General features: G+C 39.6%; 1 protein-coding gene across 2 annotated transcripts in view; it reads right to left on the bottom strand.

Moving 5' to 3' along the window:
- The window catches only part of Fat3 (FAT atypical cadherin 3), a 451748-nt gene extending 440728 nt beyond the window's left edge, over positions 1 to 11020 (bottom strand). For both annotated transcript variants that reach the window (XM_076925995.1, XM_076925996.1), the window contains exon 1: positions 7720 to 11020. In XM_076925995.1, the coding sequence (XP_076782110.1) occupies positions 7720 to 11011 (3292 nt within the window). In that variant the 5' untranslated portion in view covers positions 11012 to 11020. The remainder of the gene's footprint in view (positions 1 to 7719) is intronic.
- Positions 11021 to 18605: the final 7585 nt, after the last annotated feature.

The raw sequence follows: 18605 nt of genomic DNA, 5'->3' as shown, positions 1-18605 counted from the left end.
ACACACACACATATATATATGTCAAGATGAATTCACTGTGCATGTGAGGTTTTCCTGCAACATCCCATGTGCAAAAGCTAAAGGAAATGAACCCTGACTCATGAGACTTCCAAGTATGGTCACATATAAGAGTGTCTTATGAAGAATGTAGCACATAAACAGATAGTGCTTCGTAAAATATTAGCATTGCTGTTGTGGAATATTCTGGAAAGGCCACCACTATGAAAGGTCTACACCTTACACCTGCATATCTTTCCATCGGTAGTGTGTGCCCAGTGTGGCTCATTTAGAGAGGCAGAGATAATAGTGACTCTTCTATCTCATTTGTGGTAGCATTCAGTAATGATTCCTTTGCTGTCTCTCGCCCTCAGGACAGGCGCTGTCAGCTGGCATCCACTTGGACTTCTACAGAAAAGCACTGCAGTTGTTTATGGACAAACAAAAATGCTGCTTAACCAAGGTGAAAACAGACCCACATTCTGGTGAGTGCACATTCCTCTAAGATGGCTTCTTCAAAGGAACCCTCGCATGTCATCAGGGGAAGGAAGTTCCCTTGTGATAATATCCTGAGGTTCTTAATCCCATTTATGAGGGTGGGAGCCTCCTGATCTGCTTCTCACAAAACCCACATCTTCACACTGTCCCCTCTGGCTATTAGCTTCCAATACATGAACTCCAGATAGAGACTGACTTGCAGACTCTTTCCGACTGTGCCTGTGTCCCAAGTCAATGCTGAGCTTATTTTGGGGATGTGTTCTCACTTTTGAAATATGAGAAGGTTCTATGTAGAATCTTTGTGAGTTTCTATGAGGACCAGCATCCCTTCTTGTGTGGAAGACATAGGGGCTGCAAATGATGGCTTGTTGGAACAGAAAGGGAAATGGTTTAAATGGCGTAAATCTAGACTCTGTTCCACTGGAGTTCAAAAATCTCTGAACTGCTAATGATTCCATCATGCAGGGGACACATGACCTTGACTGTGCAGGCTTTCAGAAACACCTTATAGATGGCTGTGATAATGACAGGTAAATTTTAAAATCAATTTGCCCCAGGACTAGTCCTTAATAGAATCTCAATGAGTGGAAGAAATAAATACTAACACTAGGTAATATAATGCCTTTCCAATTATCCCTGATTAAAGTTCCAAACTGGAAATCATTTGTCTTGATTAAATATTTCTTTAATTAACTTCAGGTAAACAAATTAGGGAAAGCAATGTTGTAGTTTGTAGTTTACAAAACAATCTGGTAGAAAGTCACAGTTTAAAACATACATTGTGTTCTTCCTAGACCATTTTATACCTCTGAGTAGTCAAGAATATGGATTACTGATGTGGCAATGAGTAAGAATCTATTCTTTGCGAAAGAAAATCTGATTAAATTGCATCTTGCACACTGATGATTTAAATTGTGATCAGACTCAATGTAGCATGAGAAGAGTTAATCCAGCTACCGTGAATATTATTAAACATTTCATAAATGCCCATGCATGGTAAAGAATTTCAAAGGTGTGGTTTTGTATGCGGAGCACCAAAGAGTCAAGAACATAAATCTAGGAAATGCTTCAACTCTCCCCAGCATCTCCCTTTTATATGGCAGAAGCATCCGTAATTATTGAAGCACATATAGGTTTAGGAACCATAAGGAAGACATTCAGAAAAAGATTGTCACTGAGGAATAATAAAAGGTTTATTTGGATTGTAAAATTTGATTAGAAAAGAAATGTACCTAGCACCTGAACTAAATCTGCCATTCAAAAGGATGGAAAAAAAAAGACCTTGGTGGGGGGGGGGCGGAATACAGATTGCCAGCCCTTTTCCTCAGAACCAGAGCAGTCCCTGGAAAGCCTGTGTGGCAGGAATAGTTAGAGAACTAACACCAAGTTTCTCAGTTTACCTGAGATCTACCCACCCCACCCAAGGTCTGGGACCTTGCCAGGGATTATGGATTGTAAAAACAATCCCTAGGATTCTTGCTCCAAATCTGAAAGTTGGTAAGTAATGCAAATCACTGGGCAACCTTGGCAGCTGACTTAAAAAGTTTTAGAAGACAAAAGTCCAAACAAACAGAGTTCATGTCTGCCTTCATGTCAAGTAAGTAGGCACAGTAGAGTTTAGGCCTGAGTCTCAGGACTTGCAGCCAGGCCCCAAACCCATGCACTCAGCCTTGGTTCTAGTAATGCTTTTCAGTACTTAAAATCAAGGAGTCAATGCATCCTTCAAGAATCACATGAGCCTCAGAGGTGCAAGGTAATGGATTCTTTGCTGAAAACCTCTCAATTTTCTGTACCTGGCACAACTGCACCCAGCAATTACTCAGGAGCTCCTGGGCTTAGATTTTGAAGGCTAGTGTCAGTGAGATACAAGAAAGAGATGGGATAGAGAATATTTTATGAGAATTCTCTTCTTTAAACATGCAACCTCAGTTACACATTCAGACATAATTTGTATAATATAAAGGGGGGAGTTTTATTACCTAAGAGAAGAGAACGAAATGAAAGGGTAAAAGAACACCGCTATACCTTTATAAACTAAAAGATGCGCCGAGAAAACAGAAACAGATCTCAGAAATACACAACTGTGGAAAAAGACAGCAGCATGTTCAGTCTCAGAAGGTCAAGGTCCATGGTCTGGCTTGCTTCCTCATTTAGCATAAAGGTAACCTTCAAAATTCACTTAGCTTTGACTCAAGAAAGTTAATGTTTACATCCAATTAATTTTTAATTCATCAAGCACTGTTACAGCACAATTGACATTATTTTTATAAATGAAAAAAAAATCTATTTCACTAAGTTCAGAATATAAGAGAACAGATATGAGCTATTGAAGTCTTTTTATTTGTTTGCTTGGTGGGGCATTTCCAAGAACAAGATATTAAATGTTTGGAGTCATTTTCTAAATTAAAAACTCAAGTAAAAAAAAAAAAAAACCTGTTCAACATGGAGGCAAAGTATAGGGCACTCTTCACAAACTTTCCCTGCCCTTGACTCTTTAAATCAAGTCCAAGATGTAGCATCCTAATTGGACAACTTGCTGGAGCTTAGATAGAAGGATACAAGTAATTACTTAAGTATATATCCCCTCCTATTGATACCATCCTGAGGTACAAGCTAAAATGCTTATTTAGTGTAGAAGGAAACTAAAGCCCCTTCTTAAGGACAAAACAAGAATACTATAGTCTATAAGTCCAGAAGATGGTCTCTACATTGACCGTGTGGACACACTGATCTTGGGTCTCCAGCAAACACAAATATGAAAAATAAATGTCTATTAAAGCCACCCAAGATTTTAGGTGGCCTTTTTAGCAGACTTTAAAAAAAAATAAAATAGAAGGCAAGCAATCTTATGATTGTTGTAGAAAATTAGTTACTATGTATGAATAAGGTCTAAAAACAAAAGAAACTAATATGACCATGCATAGAAAAATAGAGAAGATTCATTTTCCTCTTTTGATAGTTTTACATTCCACTAAGTCTAGAAAAATATGTGGTATTAACAACAGAAGACACACACACACACACACACACACACACGCATGCATACATGCAACACATACCCCTACATGTGTGTATGTAGTTGCACATGGAAAGAATATGTAAACATTCACAAACATATACACACACCTGTGCCCAGATACATATACATTTGTAGAAATGATAATTCCTGACCTCATCTTGTACTGCATAGCTATAGTGATATGATCAGCATGGTATTGGCACAAAATCAGACATATCAATCAATGCTATTAAATTGAAGACTGAGACATGAATCCATGCATATATAGACATCTGATTTTGATAAAGAAGCTAACATATACACTGGAAAAAAATGACAGCATCTTCAACAGATGGTGCTAGTCAAACTGGATGTCTGTATGTAGAAGAATCCGAATAGATTCATGTATGTCACTCTGCACAAAACTCATCCAAAACCTCAATACAGCACTAGATACAGCGAATCTGATAAAAAATAAATGCAGAAAGGAAAGAAAGAAAGGAAGGAAGGAAGGAAGGAAGGAAGAAAGAAAGAAAGAAAGAAAGAAAGATGAAAGAGGGGAATATTCTTGAACTCGGTGACATAGTAAGAGACTTTCTTAACAGAACACCATTTCCACAGGCACTAACTCTAACAATTAAAAAATTGACCTAATAAAACTGTGAAGCTTCTGGATGGCAAAGGACACCATCATGCTGATAAAGTTGCAACCTACAGATTTTTGCCAACTATACATCTGATAAGGGGCTAAAGTCCAAAATATATAAAGAATTAAATAACTAAATATCAAGAAAACAAATAACCCAAATTGAAAATTGGGTACAGGTCGAAACAGAGGACTCTCAAAGGCAGAAACTCAAATGGGTGAGAAACACTTAAATTTTCAACATACTTAAAGATCAGGGAAATTAAAATCAAAACTACCTGAGGTTTCCTCTTACACTGGCCAGAATGAATAAAGTCAATAAAATAAGTGACAGATAGCTCATACTGTGAAGGATTTTAGTAATTCGTCCATTGACGTGCTCATTCATTGCTGATAGGAGTCCAAAGTTGTACAACCAATGTGAAAATCGGTGTGGTGGTTAATCAGGAAAATATGAGATCATCTACCTTAAGATCTAGCTGTAACACTCTTGTCCATATACTCCAAAGATGCTATAGCCTACCATTAAAATACTTGCTCAACCATGCTTATTGCTGCTCTATTCATAACAGACAGAAAATAGAAACAATCTAGATGTTCTTTAACTTATAAATGGATAAAGAAAATAAAACACACACACACACACACACACAATTTAATGTTACTCAGCCATTAAAGAGGGAAATTCTTAGAAATAGAAGTAGAAAAATAATCATCTTGAGTGAGATAAGCCAGACACCGAAAGACAAATGTGGTGTGTATTCACTTACAAGTGGATATTAGTTGTTAAGTGAAATGATAACCAGGTTATAACTTATAAGCCACAGACTAGACAGTGAGTGAGGGACTTGGGTGACAGATAGATCGTCTCAAGAGAGAAAACAGAATAGATATTTATGTAAGGACAAGAAGGAGCAATGGAGTGGGGGGGGGAGGGAAAATAACAATGTGGGAAGAAATATGGGAAGAGACAGCTAAGATTAAGTGCTATTTGAGGGGTAGTGTAGAACTCTAAAACAGCAGAAGCTTCATAAAATACATGCATATATAAAGGAAATCTAAATAAAATGCCAAATAACAGGGGAGTAAGAGTGCCAACTGGACATCTCTTATTGCCAAACGAAGCTTCCTGTACTGGTGTTGGATTGAATCTAACTGAGTTGCTGGCCAAACAGGTTCCATGGGAACCCCTGAACCACCCAGGCTATTGGTGAGGCTATAAGTTATTCTTCACAAACTGAGAGAAAAGCATTCTTGTTGAAGACACAACTTGTTGGACATGGAGAAGTTGAGCTGGTTTTTACAGAGAGTCTTTACCCTTACTGACTGTTGTTTTGGGCACCAGAAGGTACTTGGCACATGACAAAAAGAGACCTGTAAATGTTAATCCAGGCTCAAACCCTTTGATGTATGAAAGTGTTCAGCCTGCAAGCTATGCTAATGGCTATGGTGGCATAAAGCTTATGGAAGTATCCAACCAATGTTTAATTTGACTTAAACCCCAACCTATGAGATGCAACCTGTACCCAATATTGCTTGAATGGCCAGCAACAAGAGAATAGGTAGCCCAGGGACCTAGGGTAAAACCAAATACTACTGCTCTATTAAAAGAATTGATAAATAAAATGATTCCCAATGACTTTCAGCAATCCTAATAAATCAGTGTCTTGCTCAGCCTTTGTCAGAGAAGCTTCCTCCTGCATCAGATGGAAAAAATATACAGAGACCTATAGTTCAATATACAGAGAGTGAGAGAACTGGGAACATTCAGCCATAAATGGTATGTCTTCATCAAATCTCTCCCCTTAATTCTCAAGGAACCTTTCAGAAGAGGAGGTGGAAAAGGTGTTAACAGCCAGAGGGAATGTAGGACACCAAGGAAACAAGGCCTTTCAAACACAACATCATCGATGCACATGTAAACTCAGAGATGGAGGTGGCATGCACAAGGACTGCAATGGTCTAAAGCAGATGCGGTGCCAGAGGTAAAAGAAGAAGTGAACATATGTCCTCATGCCCAACACAGAGACTATCTACAATTAATATCCACTTGTAAATGATAATTTAGTTTTCTTCAAGGGAGTGTCACTGGAAAACTAACTACTCTTAAGGTTAGGCCACATGTCCCACAGTAGATGGCCGACAGAAAGAGAACCCAATGGCCTCTTTTAAGGTTCCTTGTCTCATAGTCTAATCTCAGAACTTTTCATTTCTTTCTCTTTGTTTAATCTCATTTTATGTTTTATTTATTTATTTTTATACTACAGGTCTTTTGCATATGTGTTATGGCTTTCTGTGCTGTGTTTTTATGGGATTCTTGGTGTGCACATGAGTGGGTCTGTGTGTCTATGTCTGTTCCTTGTATCTGTCTTTTCTTGGACTCTTTTTCTTCTGTTTGCTTATTTTGCTCTATTCGGATGTGATTGCTTTTGACTTTTATTTTATTTTATTATTATTTTTTAGAAGAGTGTTTATTTTCTAATAAGAGACAGAAAGGGGGTAAGTCCAGATGGGTGGGGAGGTGGGGAGAAGCTGCTGGAGAGGGAGGAAAAAAACCCATATTTTTTTTTATTTTATTGGATATTTTCTTTATTTACATTTCAAATGTTATCCCCTTTCCAGGTCTCCCCTCCAGAAACCCCCATCCAACTCTCCTCCCCCTGCCTCTATGAATGGTGCTCCAGCAACCACCCATCCACTCCTGCCTTCCCACCCTGGCTTTCCTCTAGATTGGGGCATTGAACTGCCACAGGACCAAGGGCTTCTCCTCCCACTGATAGCCAACAAGGCTATCCTCTGAGACACGCAAGGTCGGAGCCATGGGTTCCTCCATGTGTACTCTTTGGTTAGTGGTCCAATCCCCAGGAGCTCCGGGGGATCTGGCTAGGAAAAACCCAATAATTAAGATACATTATATTTTTTAAAATCCATTTTCAATAAAAGAAAAAAAAGATAAAAATAAACAATTAACATTCAAAAATGTTTTACAAACAACTCTTCATAAATAGAATTTATGACATGACTGTCCTTTCATAGAAATGCTTTTCAAGTCACATGATCATGTGTTGATTAGGCACACAGAGTATGAATACCCACTTTTCAAGGGCTGGATGTACCAGTTCAACATGAAAGACCAGGCAACGATTTCCTACAGCAAAGCTTTACCGTAAAGGGAAAGATTCACATATAAGATGCATTTAAAAATCAATTTCACACTTCTAATTTAAAGCCAATTCAAATGCAATTACTGTATCAGGACCATCCATTTGGCTAGGGTCAGAAGTACAATCACCAGGGGCAACAATGATGTTGCTTCTCAGAAGATAACCTTCTAACAGACATGCTGAGCAAGGAAAAACAACACAACACAGATTAGGAGACTTACTGAGCATTGTGACTATCACCGTGTAAACTGATCTACATAGAAACCAAGTTGTTCTAAGACATGGCTCATGCTCTGTGTCATTTCTAGTTAAATGAAGACTTTCCCATCTGTTCCAACGCCCTAGTTCACACCGTCTCCAGTGCAGCTGAGTAGAAGAGGTAAAAGAACACATTCAGCACAAAACATTAAACTTACCACTCTCATCATCTATGTTGAACCTCCCAAGGCCACTGCCATCTCTGATGGAGTACTGGATCTCTCCATCCCTACCAGAATCCTCATCATGGGCAGTCACCTGCAGCACGCTCGTTCCAATCCGTGAGTTTTCTTTTATAGATCCAACGACAGCAAAGTCTGGGAAATAGGGTGTATGGAGGTTTTCATTGACATCAACCACCTCCACCTCAACAAAGGAAACTGATGACAGAGAGACAGGCCGCCCTTTGTCTTTGGCCCTGACTGTCAGGTTGTAGAATTGCTGCTTCTCATAGTCTAGCTCTTTGCTCAATCGGATGGCACCACTTGCTTTGTCTATTTCAAATCTCCCATTATAATCATTGACTAATGAGTAACGTACTTGACCCCCTAATCCAAGGTCAGGATCCTGAGTCTCAAGCCAAGCAATAACTGTACCAACAGGAAGATCTTCAAGGACCTTCACACTGTAGCTACTGGGGATAAAAGCTGGAGAGCAATCGTTGACATCCTCCAGAAAGATCTTCAGGGTGACAACAGAAAACAGCTGCTGGCCACTTTCCGCCTTGTCCCTGGCTTCTATTTTCAAAGAATAGTTGGCTTTGGATTCTCTGTCCAGTTGATCAGCTATGTAAATGATCCCAGTTGAGCTATTGATGATAAACTGGTGTGTGTCTGTCAAGACTGAGTACATTACCTCACCATTAGAACCCAGGTCTTTGTCTCTCGCTTCCACTTGAATAATTTCCATGCCAATACTTGAACTTTCAAGAATACTGACTGAGTAGCTGTCCTGAAGAAAGACTGGGTTATTGTCATTAGCATCCTCCACATTGACAGTCAGCAATCGCCATGATGATTTCTGTGGCTTTCCAAGGTCATAGATGGTTATGTTGAGGACATAGAGGTCATTATGCTCTCGATCCATGGGCATGAGGACTTGAAGTTGTCCTGTCTCCATATCGATATTGAAGCAGCTATCTGTATTTCCATCCGATATTGTAAACAGCACCTTCCCATTGAAGCCAGAGTCAGCATCATATGCTTTAATCTTCAGGATGTTAGTTCCAACTGGCATGTCCTCCTTTACAGCCACATCAGAGGGAAAAGACTTGTCAAAATGCGGTCCTTGCCTATTAATTGAATAAAAGTCAAGAAATCCATCTTCTAGATTCAGTTTCCCATTAGCTTTTGCTTTAATGAGTAGTTTCTCTGCCAATTTCTGAGCCACACGAGTTTCTCTGCAACTGAAGCTCTTTGAAGACACTTTCCCATGGAGGACTGAGATGTTAATGGCCATGGGGTCTGCGAAGTTTTCCCCATCGGTAGCTGTGATTCTGAGGGCAAAATTGCCATTTTTAATGCCAGAATTCATCAGTGACTTCTTAAGCTGCAAAACACCAGAGTCTGGGTTTAAATAAAAAAACCCAAGTTCATTTCCAGAAATGATTTTGTACTTTACAAGTTCAAGTTCATCAATATCAATAGCAGAGATGGCTGTGATGTGACCTCCAACAGGAAAGTCATATGAAATAACTCCCTGGCAAGCCACTTTTTCAAAGACAGGGCTGTTGTCATTGACATTTCCTACCCTAATGGTCACATTCACCTCACTTTCATGGCGGTATGGGGAGCCCCAGTCAGAGGCTCTCACAATGAATCTATATGTCTCTGGGGAGGATTCAAAATCTAACTCTTCAGTTGTGCTGATCACACCTGTGAACTGGTTAATGGCGAATGGTAAAAGGTTCAGGCTGGCGATGCTGTAGGTGATGTATCCATTTTCCCCTTTATCCTTATCAGAGGCAGACACAGTGAGAACATTTGTACCAACAGGAACACTCTCATTCACAAAAGTCTCATACACTGTCTCCTGGAATTCTGGGGTGTGGTCATTGGCATCTTCGATCCCAATGGTGACTTGTGCCTTCGCATCCCCTTCCTTGTCTGACACTTCCAGCTTATAAACTTCCTTCTTCACTGTATTCAAGGGCTGTGCTGTGACAATCAGACCTGACCGGGGATTAATTTTGAAGTACTCTGCATCCTTACCAGGCAATAGTTTGTATTCCACATCCAGTGGCTCAGGATTTACCTTGACTATGGCCACCATGACACCAGGAGGGGAAAACTCACTTATACTGACTTCGTAGACATCTTTTTCAAACCTGACTGGGATGCTGTCTCTCCTGGGGTTGGCAATGTGGACTGTCCTTAATTCTGAAAACTTCTGAGGTGATCCTTTGTCTTTTGCTTGAATAGTGAGGTTATAGCCATAGGAGAAACTTTCCCAGTCGACCTGCCTTCTCTCCTTGACTTTATACTCGTTCATCCACTTTCCTTCTTTAGTCAGGAAGAACTGCTCCAAAGGATCTCCATCCACAATGGAAACAGATTCGATCTCTCCATTGGCCCCCTCATCCAGGTCATCGACTGTCACTACTGCATATGTTGGCTCCTTATCCAATGAGAAAGGGGTGTGAGTGACCACATGGATAATTGGAGCATGTTCATTTATGCGTTCAATGTGAACATAAAGCTTGGCCGTACTGCTCACTCCATTATTACCATAGAGTTTCATCCCCCGGTCCACTGCTAAGATTTCTAGATCATATCTGTTCTTCTCGTCATAATTTAATCGGCCACTTAAAGAAATGACACCACTTGTTGGGTGAACTGAAAAAAGATCAACCTTGTTTTTGAAGTAGTAGTAGAATTCTCCATTGGAACCGATGTCTGCATCTGTAGCTGTCACCTGGGCAACGCTAGTCCTGAGTGGTGTGCTTTCTGCAATGGTGACTGAGTAAGTGGTGGGCGAAAAGAGAGGCCTCAAGTCATTCATGTCTAAAACCTGGATGTTTACTTTGGTCCATGCTTCCAAGTCTTCTCCTCTGACTGAACCTTTTATGATTAATAAATAATTGTCTTGGATTTCCCTGTTCAATATGGCAGAGTTGCCACCTTTAGTTCTTATCCTGAGAAAGCAGAAATCTGCAATGATGACCTCCTCAGCTTTAAAAAATCCTTCCTCATCACCAGACACTATTCTGTACTTGATATCCCAGGACAGATCTATTAAGGTGATGCCCATTCTGCTCTGGCTGTTGACATAGGTTCTCGCTGCCGAGTTCTCATAAACTGTAGCATTATAGGTGGCATGTGTGAAATGGAAGCCCAGGGGCCCTGTCCCTGGCAGCCCCTGGGAGACGGTGGCAAACAGCTTCAGGAGCAGGAGGATGAGGCAGGAAGGAGGCCTTGTGCCCATACAGTGTTCCATAGTCACACCTATCATATTACATGTCCGTCCTGGAAGGAAATACAGAAAAAAGTTATAGATTAATTCAGAAGAAAGTGAGGGAAAGAAACACCAAAGAATAATTATTTTTTAAAAAAGTGCATTCAGAAGGTTGTACTATAGAAAATCTTTTCATTAAAGCATCAATATAAAAATTATAACATTCACTGTTACTAGATAGTAAAGAATTCAAAGTCATTAGAATTTAACCTTATCTTGATTGACCTTCCTTAAGTGACACTTTCCCACTACTGTTGGGATTGGTTTGAGACACCAAATTTATTGTATGTTAGAGGTCAACTTAGAAATGTGTAATTGGAGACCTTAAATGCATTTAACTTTAACCTATAGTAGCCTTTTACACAATTATATGAGAAAGTTCTTTAGATATCTCCATTACAGCACAGTTCCAAATTTAAGAAGAAAAACTTTAAAGACACTAAGAGACTATCAATAGAAAATTAAATAATTTAGAGTACATTCTTAAAACTGTGGTATAGCAGCTAAAATGATGGCAAGAGGTATGTGCTTTCATATGCATAAAGATGAAGGGCTAAGGTGAGATGAGGTGTCCAGGCTACTATTATGGGGTGTAAAAATATAATTACAGTTCCCAAGTCTTTCATTGAATGTGGCTCCCCAATGGTAACTTAATTTCTTTTATACAATTATAAATTTGTAAAGATTGGTTTGAAGGTGTTACTGTTTTCTCTTCTGTTTACTTTAAAACTGATCAAAATGAGTGGACAGTTGCGTGTCAAGAGAAGGAATAAGATTTAGTCTTATGAAGCACAAGTGACAGTCTCTCAAAGCTCCGCATTATCTAAACAACACTGCTCAGTGACTACACATTGCAGAAGGAGGGTAACAGTAGTTTCCTGAAAGTATGTAAAGAATCATAAGCGTCACCCCCAGCTACTATCATCAGTGAATACAAAATTGTCAGTCACCATCGTTTTATGACCATCCATATTAAAAGACAAAAATATTTTCCTCTTTTTACCAGTTAAATATGTCAAATACTAGGTAGGAAGACCATTTAACAAGGAGCAGCCAAATCGGGTTATCTTGACACTTGTATTTTCAGAGTCTCTACAAATGAGCTATTGTTTCAAATGGCAATGTCAGGGCCCGCCCTGTCAATCTCCTACAGGAAGTGCAGAAATAGAGATGTAGATGCAAGATGCAAGGTGCAAGATGATCTCACTGTGCTACATTATAAAAAACACTTATGTTTATAATTTTTTCATTGTATGTAGGTATGTGTGTTTGCATGCGGGTAGGTGCACACGAGCATAGGTGATCTTGAAGGCCAGAGATGGCCAATTCTTTGAAACTGCTGTTGCAGATAGTTGTGAGCTGCATGATACAGGGCCTCTGGAAGAACAGTAAATGCTTTTAACCACTGAGCAATCTCTCTAGTCTCCCACTGTTCTGCGTTTAATACTGAACAATAGGTACCATTTTATCTGATCACCTATTAGGAAATGAACAGCTAAATAAGTTAGCCTATTTAGTTGAGCCTCTGATCTACTCACTGTTGCCGTGTAGGTGTGGCCCAGCAGACCTTCAAATCCTTGGCTTTCTTAATGTATCTAGTGTGTGTGCTCCTCCAGTTCACCTTCCTTCTCACTAAATCATCTATAAGCCATCGTCTTGATACACAGATGATGTGATTTACTTCTACTAAACTAATCAGTAAAGATTATTGATGAAAATCCATAGGCCCATCCAGCATCTCTAATTCTTTACCTGCTTTCTGGTTTCACATTACTGGTATTATGATAAATTAAAAACCCAACTGAAGTTAACATTTTAAAGCATTACAGATTATTTTTGTAGTTTAGAAAATATTGTTATACTTTTTTTTTTTTTTTTTTTGGTAAGACCATCACACTTGTTTTTCCTAGTGGCAGAGAATGAGTTTGAACTCAGTCTTTCTTCCCTAACCACTAGGCTTTCCACTTCTGTTCAGCATGGTTTCAATGAGGCAAAACTCTGGGTATGTGTAGACTGGGTTCTTGTTGGGATGTGTGTGCCTCACTACTGTCACCAGCTGAACTATCTAGAAACTACTGAATAGCTAGGAGTACGTTCAATACAGAGATTTCAGTCTCATAGGCAGCACAGACCACAATAGTGAAAAGCAAAAAGAGGGTATAACCTTTTCAAAAATAGTTAACTTTTTAATATTACATGCAGCTCCTCTGATTGTCATCAGGAAATGTCTCATGGGCTGAGATCATAAATCAGAGCTTTGCCCTTACTCGAAGAGCCAGGAATAAGGCCAGGAGTAAGGGGTGTGGCAGCTTGCAATGCTGGTCAATAGGTTTCTAGAAGCACACTGTTTGATTTCTGGGCATTTCAGAGGTATCTTGACTTGCATTTTGTGTTGTACACACAACTAAAATCTGAGTGTGGTAGCCTTGTCTCTAGCAATCACACATTGATGTCTACAGAAGTTTTAATTATACTCTGTGTACATTGATGGACCTTCTTGTCATCTTCTGAAGATGATGAGGACCAGTGGTGGTGCTGTGTTCAGCCTCACCATAACAACCCTAGTTACTCCTCTGGGATAGTCTTTTCTTGGAGTAGACTCATAAGTGATCCTCAGTGTGTTCCAGGGGTGGTCACTTGTACAAAGTCCTTTATGAATCCTTCAAAGCAAAGAATGTGAAAGCAAGTGTTTAAATTAACTAATCAGAATTGATGCTTTCCAAAATTGAGCTGTTCTTTCAGCAAGTTCACTGCTACCCATTTTTTCTCTTATGAATGAGAACGAGTGGTCTTAAGGCACAAAAGGAAAACAAAACCCACTAAACAAGAGTACTTTTGTCAGCTTCAGCTGTCAAACCCACAATATCTTATATGACATTTTTATATGTGGTTTTTGAAGAAGGAAAACAAAGGCTGCAACTGCCACAAATGCTTCCTGGCAGTCTTCCTCGAAGGTTTGGGGGAAGACAAGAGAGTTAGACATTAGGAATTTGGTACATTTGAAATGAAAATACTATAAGAAAACCCTAGCTTATGTTTTAGCATGCCAAGATAACAGTTTATATTATTTTCAGAAAGGTGTTGGCCTTTTCAAATGGAATCCAAAGCTGTTTGTGAAGTTATGATAGTTATGATGTCTTTGATGCCCTATGCATTGATTTATTCTACTGCTTCTGGATTATTTTAAAAGAAAGAGGCTATTTCTGTACCCCAGAGCCCATTTTCTACAACTTAGCAACATAATCAATATTTTTATACAATCTGTAACGAGATCACTGAGCTATCAATCTTGGAGACATTTGTCTTTCAGAGGGACTGTTTGTATGCCTCTCAGCCAGCTTTTTCACTATGAACATGGATCTCAGTGTAGGACTCTGATGGAGCATACAGATCTGTCTTTCGAGGGGATGAATAAATACTAGAGACTTGGGGCAGGTACAGTACTTACTGGGACAGCCTTGACCATGTCAAAAACTCCAGGGATGAGTTTTTTGACTTGGTCATATTGCTGTCAGCACCCTAAAATTCTCCTCTTTAGGTTGCTTCTAAACACTAACAAGCCAGCTCAAGAAATATTCTACTTAAGCCCTGTCTCTTCCTGAGTTACACACATTGAAAGTGTCTGTTTTCCAGAAAGAACTCAAAATGTACACTGTGCAAAACTGTGGAACATACAGCAAAATCAGCACATGCAGCATATCCCCCTACAGATGTCCTTGGGAAAGATGTGTGCTGTTCTACCTGTCCCAACCTGGCCGGTCATTAGTCAGATGTTCACTGTGGCAAAGCTCTCACCAACAAAAGGCTCCTTAAGTTACAGAAAATACCCTTTGACACATGACCTGGGTTTTAAACTGAGCTCTGTCATTAGATGAGAAAACATGAACAGTCTATTTAACCTAAGAGTGCTTTGGTTTCTTCTATTGATTAAAACCTGTGAAGTATTCATTTTTTGGTATAGTAAGTATATGAGTTTAACCGCTCATTATTTACTAAGGTCAATTTTAAAGAATAGAACTCCCAAGTCACTGGAGGGAATCCATGACCTACCCCTTTCTTCTCCAATAGTAAAAGGCACACTCAAGTCAGAGGAATGGATACCTCATCCCCAGTCCAAGTCTATGAAGACAAGTGACCACATCCCAATGATCAGAGAAAGCTTCATCAGCTTTTTTGAGTATTGAGTCTCAGTTTTCTTGTTCTACAAAATGGAGTTTATAACATACCCTACAGTTACTCTCAATGTTAAGCAGTATGTGAGTATAGTGTTGTGCACATCATTTCAAACTTGGAAGGTTGAGAAAAGAATGTTGTTTGGAGGTCGGTCCCATAGAGAGCTTGAGGCCAGCTTAGTCCGTAGAGCAAGTATCTCAATGAATAAACCAACAAGTAACAAAAAGCTCCATAAATACTGACTTTATAATTAGTAAGATAGTCAGAAGCCATAACACAAAACACTAAAATAGCGAAAAACAATGGTTAGCCCTTAGCAGTGAGGGACATCCCTCCTGTGAATACTACCATTCACAACACCCAGATTCAACCCAATGGTAAAGTCAGCATCGCAGAAGAGTCCTGTCTGGGTATTATCAATCACAGACTCTTGCCACAGCTTGGCTATGCATTCCTCCACCCATGTAATAAACTTTCAAACTCAAGACAGTACAGCTGTACTAGGGAGCTTCTCTCAGCCCTAGTATTTCATTTCAGAGGAATTCAAATCATATCTTCCATTGTGATCATAAGCTCCGGGAAACTTGCTCAGCCCTGTCTCTTCAGTAGCCTACAACCTGTTCAGTGTTTCTTGGTTGCTTGGCACTGCTCTGAACTCTGGGTCCTTGCTTCTGAAATCAGTTACACACTTCCTGCATGAAATGTGAGGGAATAAAGCTGTGCTTTTATTCTTCACGCTTAAAGACTGCCTAAAAAGAAAAAAATAGTGTGTGTCTGTGTGTGTGTGTGTGTGTGTGTGTGCAGGCATATATCAGCATGAAACCCAGCAGCTAGAGAGAATATAGGACATGATAATAGTTACTTGGATCACAAATCATTAATAAAACATTGCTATCATAGATCATATGATGATATATTAAACCAAAGCCACTTCAAGTCAATGAATGTCACAGTCAAAGGTGTCTTAAAATGAACTAGCTTAACACTGTAGGTTTTTTTTTCCCACCAAAGAAAGACAGCAGCTTTCATACTATGGACAGAATCACATGGTTCCCCAGTCACATGGCTGAAAGGGACCTTAGATCTCCAGCGTGAACACGACTCTATGAAGCTCTGCCTCCTCTTACTTCTCAGGTCTATCATACAGGTCTATAATTGCACTTACTTTAGCCACATAGTTTTGAACTACCTCAGCTGTTCCTAGTGTGCATCAGAGCCATGCTTGGCCTATTATAACTCAGTTTGCTGGGCTCTTTTTCTGAGTTTCTGACTATTGGCTTAGGGCCAGTAGGTCTAGAAATTTAAAGTTTTAACAAGTTCCCAGGAGGTCGGTCCCATGAGAGATTCTGCTCCATAGGTTGAACTTTGTCTATCTTAGTGGGAACATTTTCTTTTTTTATATTTCAGTTACTAAGTGTCACTCAAAGGACATACTGGACCAAAAACAGGCTTAGGAAAATGTTGGTCCATCTTTTCACCTTCTTTCAGTGTCTGACAAAGTGTCTTTAAAAAGGCACAGATTTAATTTAGTGAAATTGAACTGGTCTGGTTACAACAGAATTCTACTTCATGCTCCAATGGGAAGAGTAAAATGAGTCTGCTACTCCTGTCCCCTCAGGCTTTACCTTGCCATGTGGTCTTTACTGATTACATACATTGCATCTAGGTAGGACTACTGGTTGTTTCTGTTTCCTGAGGATTTGTGTGATACCTTCAGGTACTATGGAAGCTAAGGAAGTATGTGTGTGTGTGGGGGGGGGGGGAGTGTAATTTCATATTAAAGTAAAAAAAAAAAAAACTAAAAACGAACATGAGATAAGTCATCAATGTCGTTCAGAAAACTTGCGAAAACTGTGGCTGGGCATAACTAAAGAGATTTAAATTAAAGGCAGACAGTAATAGCATGGACCTTTTATCCCAGCATTCACCAAGACAGAGACAGTAGATCTCTGTGAGTTCAATGTAAGCCTGGACTACAATGTGAGTTCCAGGCCAGCCAGGGCTACATAGTGAAATCTTGTTTCAAAAACTTTAAAAAAAAATACAGAAAAAGATTTAAATTAGAATTCTTTGCAGCCCTTAAGCTGTCTCCAAATAAAACTTTTTCTTCCAGTGCCCTTAGACACATATAAAAATTATCTTGCATCACTCTTTCGGGATGAAGCACTCTACAGGTTATAGCATCGAAAGCCCCCAGAAGTCCCATGTTATACAGTCAGAACACAGTAAGTACAGTCAAACTTCCTTCAGCTGGGCTGTGTCCTGAGAAACACAATCAGGAGATGTGGCACCTAAGGATGCTGCTGTCTCACAGGGTGTGCTGCTCAGCTGCACATTCCATCTTTTAAGTAGATGGAATATATTGTAAAGCAACAACAAAAAGTACAGCACAGCAAATTTATAGCCCAGGATCATGGGCATTTATTAATACCACCTCCAGCTGTTATGTTTTATCTCTGCTTGTGCTATCCTTTAATCCCTCTTGCAGGGCATGTCTGCTTCTCCCTGAGTCACTACAACTTGTGATAACTACAATGTTGCCAGGTGACAGGAATTTATTAGTACCATTTCAATCTCGTGAGAACATTGTAGTTTAGTATTTTAGTGGGCACAGTCCCTCAGTGATCAAAACATTGTTTGGCTTACATGACTAGACATTTTATGGACTGTAAACATACACAGTGTGAATTGTGATTCCTGTGATAGAAGTTGCATAATTTTAAAGCCTTTCTATGACCCTGAAGCCCTGATCTTCCCTCACCCCCCATCACACACACGCCTGCAGTGTGAACACCTGCTGTGTGAACAGCATAGACTGCTGTGGAGCACAACTGGAGAAGCAGAGCTGGATGGAGAGCTCTGGGTGGCACAGAAGGAAGAAGAACCTATTCTGCAGGCGTCTGTGCTGGAATGAGTTCTCACTACCTTCACTACCTTCATCATTATGTCCCAAGAAACTGCCCCAATACTCAATTCTCCCACATCCTATCACGTAAGCTCCACGATTCTGATGATTTCTTTGTTCTAATCCCATGAACAAGTAGCAAGCAAGCAATATACACTATTTTTCTAGATGACCTAGAAGCAGGCTGGTGAATAATCCAGCTATCTCTAAAATTTATACCATCTATTTTTACTCAGCCAAAAGCCAAGTCTTTGCGATGTTAAACAAAATACCAGTTTCTTATTTTCTCCATTTGGAAAATTTTTGCTTGCCTCTCTCAAGTGCCTACCAGTACTTAGCTGTGCTAAGTAACTAGAATATTTGGTTCACAAGGCTACATCACTTGTTACACTATCCAACATGAAGATAGAAATCCCAAAGCCCACAGTTGATTTTGCCAACCAGGGAAAGACTATCCTTTTCTTATTAATAATGTTGTAAATTCTAACTGGCTGACATTGTTGTAAAGGATTT

The sequence above is a fragment of the Arvicanthis niloticus genome, chromosome 27 (genome assembly GCF_011762505.2).
Source record: "Arvicanthis niloticus isolate mArvNil1 chromosome 27, mArvNil1.pat.X, whole genome shotgun sequence".
Classification (NCBI taxonomy): Eukaryota; Metazoa; Chordata; class Mammalia; order Rodentia; family Muridae; genus Arvicanthis; species Arvicanthis niloticus.
Note: the sequence above shows the minus strand (reverse complement) of the source record. Positions and strands in the feature narration are given on the sequence as shown.